The sequence below is a fragment of the Maniola jurtina genome, chromosome 28 (assembly GCF_905333055.1).
Source record: "Maniola jurtina chromosome 28, ilManJurt1.1, whole genome shotgun sequence".
Classification (NCBI taxonomy): Eukaryota; Metazoa; Arthropoda; class Insecta; order Lepidoptera; family Nymphalidae; genus Maniola; species Maniola jurtina.
Genome location: NC_060056.1, coordinates 915,894 through 931,086, shown reverse-complemented (window position 1 = coordinate 931,086; position 15,193 = coordinate 915,894). Strand labels below are relative to the sequence as shown.

General features: G+C 41.1%; 1 protein-coding gene across 1 annotated transcript; it reads right to left on the bottom strand.

Moving 5' to 3' along the window:
* Window positions 1–54: 54 nt before the first annotated feature.
* On the bottom strand, window positions 55–14,854 carry LOC123879480 (zinc finger protein 808-like). Its single transcript, XM_045927200.1, has 15 exons — window positions 14,432–14,854; window positions 13,875–14,040; window positions 11,735–11,827; window positions 10,769–10,900; window positions 9,735–10,344; window positions 8,810–8,991; window positions 6,962–7,092; window positions 6,146–6,220; window positions 5,435–5,573; window positions 2,964–3,064; window positions 2,410–2,536; window positions 1,949–2,074; window positions 1,452–1,652; window positions 398–635; window positions 55–242 (listed from the first exon to the last, which is right to left on the bottom strand). The coding sequence occupies exons 1-14, from the start codon at window positions 14,518–14,520 to the stop codon at window positions 450–452; spliced, it is 2,358 nt and encodes a 785-aa protein (XP_045783156.1). The 5' UTR covers window positions 14,521–14,854; the 3' UTR covers window positions 55–242; window positions 398–449.
* Between the last annotated feature and the right edge of the window lie 339 nt (window positions 14,855–15,193).

Genomic DNA, 15,193 nt, shown 5'->3' with positions numbered 1-15,193 from the left:
GGTCACGAATGTTGTGGCCTTCTACCTCACTGTTTCACAAGTGTAGTAGTCAATTGTGCTTCTATGTCACAAGTCTTGTGATGACTTATTTGCCTCACTGAGTCATGACTTTTGTGATCACTTATTTGCCTCACTGAGTCATGTGGTCATTGTGCCCCACTATGTCACCAATCTTGAAGTCACCTATGTCATAATGAGTGTGTCACCAATCTTTAGGTCTTCTGCCTCACTATATCACGAGTTTTATGATAAAATAGCGAGCAAACGAGCAGGCGGGTCACCTGATGTTAAGTGATTACCGCCGCCCATGAACCATTTGCAGCACTAGAGGTACCGCCGATGCGTTGTCGACATTTCAGGAATTTGTTGGTCCGCCCCTTGAATAACCCCACGTTGTCTTGTGGTCACTTATGCCTCACTGAGTCACGAGTTTAGTGGTCAGTTGTGGCTCACGAGTCCTGCGAGTCACTGGTGTACATGGTGTGCCTGACGTGGTGTGTCTTCACTCTGGGGCCTCTGTTGCGCTTGGGCCAGGGCACCTTCATGTGCACGTGGGCCACGTGCAATGCGCGCTGCGGGTCCGTGTTGAACGTCTTGTCACATATCTCGCATTTGAACTTGATTCCTTTGTGTAACTAAAAAAAAAAAACATTAATTTGGTTTCAAAAATAATAAATATTACCTCGACTCGCCGCAAGTGAAACAAGCGCAATTTTTTGCACGACTTCCCAACAAAGAGTTATGTTTCCAGGATTCATGTATGTTTGTGAGTTTCTTCATTTCGACGTAACTTCCAATGAACAGAATTGCTTCATCCCAGATGACATTTGACACAGACAATTTTTTTTTTTGAAAAAAAACAAAAATAAAATGGCGGCTGTATTCAAAGTGGTGCGTCAAACGAGTTTGCGGAACCCGCCGGATGGCGATGACGCAAAACCGTGGAGTGTGGAAGTCCCTAAAAGAGACCAACGTCCAGCTGTGGAGGTCTATCGGTTTGATGATGATGATTCTTTGACTATAACTTTAATTTGAAAACATATGCCTCCACCGGTTCTGCTGGTTGGAGAAGTTCTTCCCACAAACAGTACACTCGAACCGCGGTCGTGAAGTATCATGGTTCATGAGGTTGGCCTTGAAGAGTACCCAGCTAAGTTTGTTGCGGGCTCTTCTCAGTGGAACTGCTTTCCGAACCAGTACTACATCATCTTGACATATAATAAACTAGCTGATGCCCGCGACTTGGTTCGCGTGGATATAGGTTTAGTAAAAATCCCGTAGGAACTCTTTAATATTCCGGGATAAAAAGTAGCCTATGTGTAAATCCAGGGTATAATCTACCTCCATTTTAAATTTCACCCAAATCTGTCCAGTAGTTTTGCGTGAAAGAGTAACAAACATACGCACACATATATAAACTTTTGTCTATATAATATTAATGTGATACTCACAAACATATGCCTCCACCGGTTCTGCTGGTTGGAGAAGTTCTTCCCACAAACAGTACACTCGAACCGTGGCCGTGAAGTGTCATGGATCACCACGTGGTTCATGAGGTTGGCCTTGAAGGCGAACCGTTTGTCGCATATGTCGCATTTGAATTGCTTTGTGTCTGCATGGATTGGCATGTGGTAGCGGAGGTGGGCCATGCACTGTATAAAAAAATTAAAATCAGAAGTGGGATTAGAAAAATTCTTATTGAAAAAATATTACCTGTACAAAAAAGCGGTTAAGTGCGAGTCGGATTCGCACATGAAGGGTTCTGTACCAATGTACAAGAAATAACAATTTATAATTAATTACAAATAATTAGTTTTCAAAATCACATCATAGATGGCGCTGTCTGTCATTAACTTGCAGTGTTACACATAGTTTTATATTTTTTACGATGGTAGGGAACCTTTCGTGTGCAAATCCGACTCGCACTTGACCGGTTTCTGTGTCTCACCGTGAATATCTTTCCGCACTGCTCACACATTATCCTCGCCTTCGGGAACTTGGTGCGGTTCTTGTCTGGATGATACTTCTTGAAATGCATAGCGTAACTGCGGGAGCCTTTCAGCTTCACACCACACTGGAAACAAGAGAATCCATCATCATCATGATCAACCCATCGACAGCTCACTACTGAGCACTGAACATCTCTCAAAAGAAGAATGTTTAGGCCAACTAGATGATGTCCGCGACTTACTTCGCGTGGATTTCAATTTTTTAAATCCCGTAGGAACTCCCTGATTTTCCGGGATAAAAAGGAGCCTATGTCCTTCCCCGGGATGTATCCCAAGTCTGTACCTAATTTCATTAAAATCGGTTCAGCGGTTAGGCCGTGAAAACGTAGCAGACAGACAGACACACTTTCGCATTTTTAATATTAAGTAAGGATTGTATGATTAGTATAAGAACACCAACCTGCTCACAATCGACGGGCCCCATGGTTTTGGCGGTAGGCGCAGATTCCCTCTTTAGGCCAGGCTTGGTCGGCCTAGGCTGATTGCGTCGACAGATTTTTCTTACTGGATAGTTAAGTTTGAAGGTACTGCAAGAACCAATAGTTAGTTAGTTTCAAATGTACAAAGTAGAAAACTAAAAATAAGAAAATTTCTAGGTAATCATCCATACTAATATTATAAAAGCGAAAGTCTTTCTGTCTGCTACCTTTTCACGGCCCAACAGTTTAACCGATTCTGACGAAATTTGGTACAGGTTTAGCTTATATCACGGGAACAGACTTAGGCTAATCAAAGAGTTCCCACGGGATTCCTAAAAACCCATCCGTTTAACCAATATGTATGAAATTTGGTACGGAGGTAGCTTGGGTCCCTGTAATTGAGATAGGCATTTTATCCCGAAAAATCAAACAGTTCCCACGGGATCTTTAAAAACCTAAATCCACGCGGACGAAGTCGCGGGCATCCTCTAGTATAATATAATTTTAATATAAGTCGTCAAAAAAATCAACTCACTCGGCAGTGGCATGTTTGGGCGACACCTTCATATGTTGGTGGTACGCAATTTCAGATGCAAAGCGAATATTGCACTCATCACATGTTGGACCTTCTGGGTTCTGAAAAAAACAAAAAAATGAAGAAAATATAAAACAGGCCCTAGAGGGTATTTCTGGACAAAAAGTTTTGATCCCGGAAAATCAGAGTTCCCACGGGATTTTAATAAACGTAAATCCACGCGGACTAAGTCACGGGAATCATCTAGTTAAGAAATATCATTAAGACAATAGCTCATTGTGATTGCCTAGTGGTTAGAACGACCGCCTCCGCCGTCGAGGTCGAGGGTTCAATCCCGGGCACGCCCCACTAACTTTTCAGTTATGTGCGTTTTAAGCAATTAAATATCACTTGCTTTAACGGTGAAGGAAAACATCGTGAGGAAACCCGCAGGCCCGAGAGTTCTCCATGTTCTCAAAGGTGTGTGAAGTCTGCCAATCCGCATTGGGCCAGCGTGGCGGACTATGGCCTAAACCCTTCTCATTCTAAGAGGAAATCCGTACTCAGATGTGGGGCGGAAATGGGTTGATCATGTCATGTCATCAATAGCTCATAAGATTTCACAATAATTATTATTGTTAGTTCGTAAGAGAGTAGGTATTAAGACACCGATCAATAAACACGTGTATGTCGCAGCGAAATGGCATAAGCCGGGAGTTAGCCAACTCCCTTAGGGATATGGCTAACGCCCGGGAGATGTTAAAACGGCAACTCAATAAGTGCATTTCACTTAACAAATCTAGTAATATAATAAAGTTGAAAACTAAAACCCGACTGCGATCGTCTTAATAAACGCTGAAACATTATATGTAGTTGTTTTTCTGTCGCTTGGTATATTTCAATGTTGGTACATTCACATTTCACATAGTCTAAAGAAACACTAATTGATAATGATGATATTGCCCAAGAGAACCTAAGTGCATCTCGCTGCGACATATATGTTACGGGCAATTTGATAAGTCCGGGCACTATTAATAATGGCCGGTCTGTATTAATAATGCCCGACTCAATTGGGCAATGTGATTAAACCAGTATGATTAATCACTTTTCCCGGCCATCATGAATAATGCCCACCCTATCTTGGGCAAAGTAATAAAATATGTGAACTATAGTGTTTTTGTTTATTAAATGAAAGAACCTAACCTAACCTAAGCTTTTTTATCATACGTGGGAAAATCCTTATGGGTACCACCGCGCTCAGGGAGGCGAGGTGGCTATTTTGGACTCTTACCGACTAAAACCCCACGGCTTACCGTCTCAATCGTTGTTGCTCGGCACAGGGACGCGAACGTATTGAACTGCGACCCGGCTAACGGCGTCCGCCAAGGCAGGCCCAGCTCTGGGACTAAAGGGGGCCCCAACACAAAGGACCAAAAAGGGGGGGGGGGGGGGTTAAGGCTCGCCGGAAACAAAGGCTTGCCTTCCAACTCGAGGACCTACTCTCCCGCGGGTAATAGACTCCCCGTGTCTATAACCCGGAGGCCCTACTCAAGGGGGCAAGCGACGGTCGTGTGCAGCTCGCCTGCGCCCGATTCTCTTGCAGCGTATGGGATGAGAACTTTCGGCTTCCTCTCTCAGCCGCTTCGCTGCCTCCTTCTACGTCATTACTTCCTCGCTGAAGGAGACCATCGCTTGCCAGGCCCTCTCACTGTCTACCATGGATTTAGTCACAGCGGGCAATGAGAGGTCCTGCCCCATAATATCCACCAGTGACTGGCGAGGCTCCGCCCACGCCGGGCACTCTGCCAGCGTATCTTCCAAAGCACCCGTGCCCCGTAAGAACCTGTACAAGGTGGAACGTGAGTGCTCCATGCTTCCTCTTCGTCCAATCCTCGAGGATGGGATGGATAGCTTCGATAATCTTATGACCAGCAGTGGGTGACTCGAGCCTCCTCCGCCAATGGAAAAGGAGCTAACCTAACCTAACCTAACCTAAGGCCCTCCCAACGGCTGCGGTCCAATTTATCACATTGCCCGGCTACAAGTAGGGAATTATTCATACTGCCCGGTCCAAGTGATAAATTCAAACTATCTCAAATACTGACTTATTACATGGACCACGGGCCGTCGGGAATTATTAATAATGGCCGGTCCTTATTAATAATGCCCAATTAATCACGTTGCCCGTAACATATACACCAACGCCATCGCTGTCATAATCCACCAATCAAAGAGATATATTTCAATTGTCTATGGTAGAATGTCGTTACCTCTGTGGCGTCGCTATCATTATCCACCAATCAAAGAGATATATTAACGCGTCTTTGGCGAAGTAAATTGTGCTGTGTGACACAACAAAAAGCCACAAAAACAAACAACAAGAGATATATTTCAATTGTCTATGGTAGAATGTCGTTACCTCTGTGGCGTCGCTATCATTATCCACCAATCAAAGAGATATATTTCAATTGTCTATGGTAGAATATTGTTACCTCTGTGGCGTCAAAGCGATGTTTCATATTCATATGCATCCGTAGACCCCTCTCGCCAATGAAGGAGAAACCGCACTGAGTGCACACGTAGTCTGAAGGGTGCTTTATACGCACGTGCGACATGTATGAAGTGCTTTTACTGTAACAATGTGCAAAATTTCATAGAAAATGGCTAATTATATATAATAAGCCTCAATAGCTCAATAGTTATAGGAGCGACTGAAATCCGAAAGGTCGGCGGTTCAATCCCCACCCATTGCACTATTGTCGTACCCATTCCTAGCATAAGCTTTACGCTTAGTTGGAGGGGAAAGAGGAATGTTAGTCATGATTAAAATGGCTAATATTCTTTTAAAAAGAAAAAAAATATGTTATATAATTAATCTCTTTTAAATTAAATTGATTGGTCTAAATCTACTGCTATTCTTTTTTGAAGAAAGCATTATGAAAGGGATAGCAATTAATTTAGACCTGTCATTAGTTTCCGTGTTGAATACTCGATGACACGAGTTAAACGCACTTTGAATATGCGTTGCACATGCTTTGAACATGAGTTAAACGCGTTGCGTGTGCAAAGTGTGTGTGTGTGTGTGTGTTCAAATCGTGTGATTTGAACGTATGCTGACGCCGTTGAGTCCGAGCAAAGACGTTTTTGGGAAGACTTCAATTCTTTAACAGAAAGCTATGTTGTAGGCATTATCTAGTACTCACATAAATTCTTCTTCACAATGCGGACATTTATACTTTTTTCCATCGTGCCACCGTTCGTGAGCTTTCGCCGAATTCCTGAAAAATCCACACCCAAATGAACGTCATCAACCCATCGTCGGCTCACTACTGAGCACGGATCTCCTCTCACAATGAGCCACTACGCACGGTCGACTAGTCGCCCGGCAACTCAGTCGTATTGCATATATTAACATACTAGATGATGCCCGCGACTTCGTCGTCGTGGATGTTTTTTAAAAATCCCGTGGGAACTCATTGATTTTCAGGGATAAAAAGTGGCATATGTCGGTTTCCAGGATGTAAGCTATCTCTGTACTATCACACTTAATATTATAAAGGCGAAAGTTTGTGTGTGTGTGTGCGTGTGTGTGTGTGTGTGTATGTTTGTTACTCCTTCACGCAAAAACTACTGGACGGATTTGGTTGAAATTTGGAATGGAAATAGATAATATCCTGGATTAGCACATAGGCTACTTTTTATCCTGGAAAATCAAAGAGTTTCCACGGGATTTCTAGAAATCTAAGTCCACGCGGGCGAAGCTGCGGGCATAAGCTAGTATTCATGACTCAGTTGAAGGGATGGGCCTTTATGAATCCCGTGGGAACTCTGATTTTCTGGGATAAAAATTAGACTATCTCCATCCCCGGGATGTAAGCTAACTCTGTACCCATAAAAATCGGTTAAACTGTCTGGCCGTGAAGAGCTAGCAGTCAGACAGACAGACACACTTTATAATTATTTATAATTTTATATATTTTATAATTTTAGTATGGATTCAAATCCCTTGATGTACTCACCTACTTCTAGTAATGAAAGTACATGCAGTACAGTTGTATAACGCTGCGTGGGTGTTGTTCAAATGTTTATTGACTCGATATGTGTTCTTTGTGTGGAGTCCGCATACGGGACAAGCGAACTGTCCGAATTTCTGAAAACAAATAATAATAATAATAATAATAAATCTTTATTAAGAGCAACCAGGACTCACTTTGTTAGTAGACAATATTGATGCTTAAAAACTAATGTTAGTAATATAATGTTGTAGTGGAAAGAACAATTTACAATTATTGTTGCCTCACCAACACTTGAATCATGTGTTCAAGTATTGGTGAGTCCAACTTATCTGCAAACATGTTCAGGATGCGGTTGGTGCCTGAGCGCAGTCTTGTCAGCAGTGATGATGACTTGTTCCGCATTATGGCAAAGAAGTCATCAGTCCGCTCCTCTGCGAACATACCTGACGCTGAACAAAACCGCGGCAAGCCCAACAGCATCCTGAACCCGTTGTTATACTGCACCCTTAGGGTGTCTATGGCTTTCTTTGAGTAGTTGACCCACAGGCCTCCCGAGTAGAAATTTTGGCAATATGCTTTAAACAGCGTTATTTTTGCCTCTTTACTACATCGGACAAACCTGCGGGCCAACATATGGCATCTTACTGCCAATGCCCTTCTCTCTCTTTCAATGTCAACATGATCCCTAAGGTCCTCCGTAACGTAGTGGCCCAAGTATTTGTATTGCGGCACTCGTGTGAGTGCAGCGCCGTTCAGGGAAATTCTTGGCTCGTATTGCACCTGCTTACGAGGGGCCTTAAAGATCATGTATTGGCTTTTGTTCAAAAGAAAGTCAGTTGGGACTGTTGACAGAGGAGAAAGAACAGTATTTTTTTTTGGATTTTCTAATTAATTGTAGTATCCCAAAATTGCTCAATCTATTTTTATTGTTTTGCAATAGCGATTTTTAATCTGTTTCTTTATGTCAAACTAAACTATACTAACTAAATAATAGTAACCGCCCATTATTTATAACCATTATACCCCTATTATCTATACTAAAACAATGTGTATGTCTTGTGATGTCTAGGTCTAACAAAGGATAGGAAAAGTCTCTCAAGAAAGGAATCCAAAACCAACAAGCAATTACCACGTTGTTTTCTCCACTGAGTCGATATTGGCGGAATTATTGCGGAACACAAAGCCGCAGTACAAAGAGCCATAGAGAAGAAAAGAAGAAGAAATTGCTCAATGCTAATAAGGACTTCTATAAATATATATCACTTCAATAAAATAGATGGAAGAGATGTGAAAGGAAAAAAAAAAAAAAAAACTTCAATAAAATAAAAAATTCGCCGTCGGTCTCGCACGCGAAGAATTCCGTGCCTTCGCACAAGAAATATCATTTTTTAATATTCAGAGTTCCGTACCGCAAAAGGATAAAGGAACCCTTATAGGATCACTTTGTTATCTGTTGACTGTCTGTCCGTCTGTCGTGTCTGTCAAGAAAAACTTCTTGTTGTTCTTGTACTTCCTGTTGACCTAGAATCATGAAATTTGGCAGGTAGAGGTAGGTGTTATAACACAAGTAAAGGAATAAAATCTGAAAACCTTTTTGTGGTTACATCACGAAAAAAAAACTTAAAATGAGTAAAAGACAAAAATGTGATTAAAATGTGGAAAAATCTAGGTCCACGCACATGGGAAGTATACTATAGTTTTTCTTGACAGACAAGACAGACAGACAGACAACAAAGTGAACCTATAAGAATTCCTTTTTTTCTTTTGAGGTACAGAACCCTAACAAAAGTGATAGGCTTAGTAATACGTTCCCATTGCCTTCGGATATGGAACCCTAAAAATATAACTTACGTTAGTATGTTTGTCCATGTGTCTGTTATACGCGCTGGTATCACAGAAACCCTTGAAGCAAGTGGTGCATTTATATGGAGAGTTCTTGAAATTGGATGTTTCCTTCCTCTTCAGTATTTCAGCCAATTGCTCTTCGTGAGTCAATTCTGTTACTTTGAACAGTTTTAATTCTTCTTTGAAACCTGGAATAAAGCGAGATGATATCTCTACATAGTTTCACTAATCATAAGAAAGAAAGAAAGAAAGAAAGGATGAAAGAAAGAAAGAAAAACTGTTTATTTGGTACCAACAAAAATATAAATATAAAATATAAACATAAAGAGGTAAAGTTTGTGAGTTTATTTGTAAAATTTGGCATTTTTGATACTAATCCATACTAATAGTATAAAAGCGAGAGTGTGTCCGTCTGTCTGCTACCTATTTACGGCCCAACAGTTTAACAGATTCTGACGTTTGGTACAGGGTTAGCTTATATCCCGGGGACGGACATAGGCTACTTTTTATCCCGGAAAATCAAAAATTTCCCATGGGATTCCTAAAAACCCATCCGTTTAACCGATTTGTATGAAATTTGGTACCGAGGTAGCTTGCATCCCTGCAATTGACATAGGCAACTTTTTATCCCGGAAAATTAAACAGTTCCCACGGGATCTTTAAAAACCTAAATCCACGCGGACGAAGTCGCGGGCATCCTCTAGTTTTTTGTATTTATAGATTGATTCTAATACCATAACAAAATCATTTGGCTTCGGGAAAACAACCAATAAAATTTTAGCATGTATGAGTATAAGCGGTTGGCGGGAAGTGGCTGGATGAGGAAGGCTGAGGACCGGGTGTGGTGGCGCTCTATAGGGAAGGCCTATGTCCAACAGTGGACTTCCACAGGCTGATGATGATGAGTATATAGATTATTGTAATACTATACCTGGTTTTCTTCCGGGCCGACCTTTTACTTCAGATTTGACTCGTTTCTTCTTTTTAACCATTTTACTTTTCAAACTAACCTCTTTAGAAACTTTACTTTTACTAACAAATTTTCCATTTTTCTTACTGGAACTTTTTTTATCCAAATCATTGATGAAATCCGAATTATGATCGCTGTTTGGAAATTCCACTTCTGTAAATATCTCATTATTAATAAAATCATCAATATTATGTTTATCTATTTTAATAGTTTCTCTTTCTATGTTTTTGCTAGCGTCTGTGTCTAGATTTTTTCTATTTTCTTTTTCTAGATTTTTGTTACCATCCTTTAGTAACTCAGCTAAATCTATATCATCATTTGAATATCCGTCACTATCAAAATCACAGGTAAAAATATCTTCCTTATTATTATATTCATTCTCAATTTTAATTTCAGTTTTTTCCACAGAAACAACTATGTTTTCGATGGGTATATTAGGAAAGTCATTTTCTTTTTCTTCTTCAGTGATTATATGCAAGTGACAGTGATTTGGTTCCAAAATTTTCTTGAATAGATTAGATGCTAGGTGATTTTCTACTCTGTTAATAGTTTTAATGTTTTGTGTTGTTACCTATAAAAAAGTTTAATTATAAAGCTTTATGCAACTGGGTCGAAATATCGATAATTCAAAATCATCTTATTAAGAGGGGTCTCTCCGTCACTCGCTTCATACAAACGTAGATCCAATTTCATTTGAATATTAAGGAACCAAAGTCCTTTTTTAACCCTCGACCCAAAAAGAGGGGTGTTATAACTTTGACGTGTGTATCTGTCTGTGGCGCCGTAGGTCCTAAACTAATGAACCGATTTTAATTTAGTTTTTTTTGTTTGAAAGGTGGCTTGATCGAGAGTGTTCTTAGCTATAATTCAAGAAAATCGGTTCAGCCGTTTGAAAGTTATCAGCTCTTTTCTAGTTACAGTAACCTTCACTTGTTGGGGGTGTTATAAATTTTTAATTTATTCCCTTTGAGAACACTAAAAGCTATGAAACTTACCATTCCATGGTTAGCAAGCACTTGCACCAATATGTTGTGGGCCCTCGCACTCTTGTCTCGAAACTTATTGCAATTGACCAATCTCTGAGCACATTCTGTGCAAAGTTTTGGTTGAAAGCTTATGTTGTGCAACTGAAATTAATTATCACGGATTATGTTAAATGAGGAGATCCGCAGGAGAACCCAGGTCACTGACATAGCCTAAACTATTAGCAAGCTGAAGTGGCAGTGGGTCATGCCTGTCGTAGAGGCGATGGCCGTTGGAGCCGGAAAGTCCTTGAGTGGAGACCAAGCATAGTGTGGGACGCCCTCCAGCACGATGGACCGACGATATAAAGCGGCTGGCGGGAAGTGGCTGGATGAGGAAGTCTGAGGACTGGGTGTGGTGGCGCTCTTTCGGGAAGGCCCATGTCCAACAGTGGATGTCCAAAGGCTGATGATGATGATGATGTTAAAAGTTTCAGAATGTAACCGCGTACCAGTAAACGCAGTGTGGGACGACCTCCAGCCCGCTGGACTAATGACCTGAAGGTGGCGGGGAGCGGGTGGATGAGGAAGGCTGAGGACCGGGTGTGGTGGTGCTCTTTAGGGAAGGCCCATGTCCAACCGTGGAGGTCCACAGGCTGATGATGATGATGTTAAAAGTTCTAGAATGTAACCACGTACCAGTAAACGCAGTGTGGGACGACCTCCAGCCCACTGGACCGATGACCTGAAGGTGGCAGGGAGCGGGTGGATGAGGAAGGCGGAGAACCGTGTTCGGTGGCTTGCTCTTGCAAAGGCGTACGTCCAGCAGTGGACGCATACAGGCTGATGGAATGGTCATCATCATGATTAACCCATCACCAACTCATTACAGATCACAGGTCTCCTCTTATAAGGGCTTAGGACATAGTTGTATGTTGGCCAAATGCAGATTGGCAGACTTCACACACAGGCATATGGCGAGGAGGTAATGCAACTTACCGATAAACCAGTCACATTATTATAGGCCTCTGCCAAACTGTATTTGTCTAATGAATACAGCTTGCTACCGGTGTCCAGGCATGTCATACAGAACTGAAAAGAAAATAATTAGTTCTACCAACTGAAACTAAAAAAAAGATTTTTTGAAGTTGACGAAAACTATATTTTTGACGTGACAACGTCTTATAATTCGATAGAGCCGGCTGCACGCACGAAAAAACATGACTCATGCGGCGTTACCTCGCTCTGAGGCGTTCCATGTAAGGCTTGAAGTGCAAGCGAGAGCGCGGAACGAGCGACAAAGAAGCACAATCGGCCTTTGTTGTCACGTTCAACTATCGACAGTAAACCGACTTTACAGACAACCAATTTTTTTTTTTAAAGTAACTTATATCTGTATATATATAGGATGTATGTTATCCCGTACCAAGTAGATGCTGTCTACAACTTTGTCTATGTACATCAACATTTAAAAAAATGTGGGAACTCTTTGATTTTCCGGGACGAAAAAAGGGTCTTCAAAATTTCAATTTCATCAAAATCAATGAGCCTTGAAAAGGTAGCAGACAGATGGAAATATATATAGACATATTTCGCATTTAAGTATTAAGTACTAGAGGATGCCCGCGACTTCGTGAGCGTGGATTGTCAATAACAGAGACGCAAGCTAACCCTGTACCAAATTTCGTCAGAATCGGTTGGGCCATGAAAAGGTAGCAGACAGACAGACAGACACACTTTCGCATTAATACATTAGTATAGATGAATTATAAGGCAAAATTAAGAAGCTTAAAAATATATATGAATTGCTATGAAGAATACATATTCAAGACTAGCAGACGCCCGCGACTTCGTCCGCGTGGATTTAGGTTTTTGAAATCCCGTGGGAACTCTTTGGTTTTCCGGGATAAAAAGTAGCCTATGTGCTAATCCAGGATATTATCTATCTCCATTCCGAATTTCAGCCAAATCCGTCTAGTAGTTTTGCGTGAAGGAGTAACAAACATACACACACACACACACACACATACAAACTGATGATGAGCGGGTCTTCTCCGTTTGGTCGGAATGGCCAAGCGGGGGTACGGGCCTCGAGGCATGGCCTCCTTACCCGGGTGAGGCGCAGGGCAACTTTGTACCCTGGTGATGAACTTTTAGCCGGGATTTCACCGGCTAGGGCCCGCCATCTTGGCTTATGGCCTTAGTGGGCTTCTTTGTATAACCGGTGTGATGTGTGATGTGTCAGTCCGGGGCTGGTCTCCGCGCGACGGCGTTGAGTTCGCTGTCGAGCGCGGAGACGGAGTCATGTCCGGTGGATCTCGCGTCGTCGTTATCGTCGTCGCTTGGGTCGGCTGCGTGCCGCGCCGGGGATGGCGATCGCAGGAGCTCACGAGGTAGTTGACGCCCGGTCGGCGGTCGAGGGATGAGTGGAGCGATGCCGTGGAGGTGTTCGTACGGTCCGTTGTCCGCACGGGCAAACATGCGCCGCGCGAGTGTGCGGACGTACTCCTCCACGGTGGACATACAAACTTTCGCCTTTATAATATTAGTGTGATAGTGTGATAGTGTGATGTCTCTCAACAAGTTCATAGCTTACATAAAACATAAGCTTATTAAAATAACTTTGGAAATGAGTGGCTTAACAGCTTCGATAGTTCTTATAATTTTTGTGAACTGGTGATAGTAAAAAGAATACAAGGCTGAGTTTGTTGTGTGCTCTTCTCAGACCTGGATGCATTAGGAACCCTCATAGCTTTAGTTTTAAGTTTATATAATTAATTATCACCATTACGATATCATTATCTTACAAAATTGGCAATCAAAAAGTGTACTATGTTACCTATTTACCATACTAATATTTTATAATATAAAAGTGAAAGTGTCTGTCTGTCTGTTACGTTTTCACGGCCCAACTGCAGAACCAATTTTAATGAAATTTGATACAGACTTAGGGTACATCCGGGGGAAGTACAAAGGCTAATTTTTTATTCCAGAAAATCGAAGAGTGCCTACAGGTTTAAAAAAAAAACCAAAATCCACGCAAGCGAAGCCACGGGCATCCTCTAGTTTTGAATAAATGATTTGACTCTATTTGTCTATTTTTTGTTGCCAGTGGACATGACATAAGCCAGAAAAATACCTGTGCAGTATAAGGGATAGCAATATTTTTGAGTATTCGGGTCCCACTCAGAAAATCATCATTTTGGAAATGTTGCGAGCAAACCATAGCACCCTCTGGCAATTGGCATTCTTCTATATCCAGAGACGCCAGCCATGCAGTTCTCTGCCATCCTATCGTAGGAAACCTGCAATGTGGAATTTAACCTAAAGGTGGTATCCTTCATCCTCATCAACCAATAGACATCCACTGTGGAACATAGGTCTCTTAGGACTATATATAGGTCTGTAAGGACTTCCACATGGCAGTCTTACACCACCCAAATCCAACAGTTCTTTAATACTTTAATAATAATGTTCTTAATAAATATGTATGTTATGATATTATGCAGAAGATATTTTGTTTTTTAATTTATAGACTAGCGTTTGGCTGCAATCAGACGGTGGCAAGCGATAATGCAGCCTAAGATGGAGCACGCTTGCCTAGAAGATTGTACTATGTTGATGTACCTATGTTGATGTCAGTCAGTTTCTCCTTATAATATACTACACATTATAATGATAGTGACATTTACTTACCCATGAAAAGTTATATCCTGAGATTTCAAGCATGTTTTTGAGAAAAGATTTTCTCTGGAGTTCTCACAGAAAGGGAGACAACACCACATTTTATAAGTTTGTTTTACAATAAAACGTAATAATTAATGACGCTAGAATATGACCACATAATACAAAGTTTATTAATTTTTGAGACACAAGTAAAGTTATTTTCTTAGATCACAAAGCCAAGTCCCAAACAGATTATTGTTGTATTTCAATTTCTTCTCATTATTAAACGTAAAATTCATGTTGAAACATATAGTCCTTAGTATTTTCACGGAAATAGGTATCTTATTCGTTTTTTCTCAGTAATGTTGATAAAATAAAATCAAAAAATTAAGCTTTACTGCTGCAATGCAATCTACAATTTATTTATTTTTTGTCAATTTTTTTTCTATGTTTTTAGTCTGTGGTCAATTGTCAATTTCGACCACCGACCAGATTTCGACCACCACAGACTTTACAAGTAACCACCACAGTCACAACATGTCATTGACACAGACAAATGGGGCCTTAAAAAACTTTTTTCTATGTCAAATTGTTTTTAACCGACTTCCAAAAAAGGAGGAGGTTCTCAATTCGTCGGGATCTTTTTTTTTTTTTTTTTTTTTTTTTTTTTTTTTTTTTTTTATGTATGTTCCCCGATTACTCAAAGGCCCCTGGACCGATTTGGAAATTTTTTTTTTTGTTTGAAAGGGTATACTGTGCAGGTGGTCCCATATAAATTTGGTGAAGATCTGA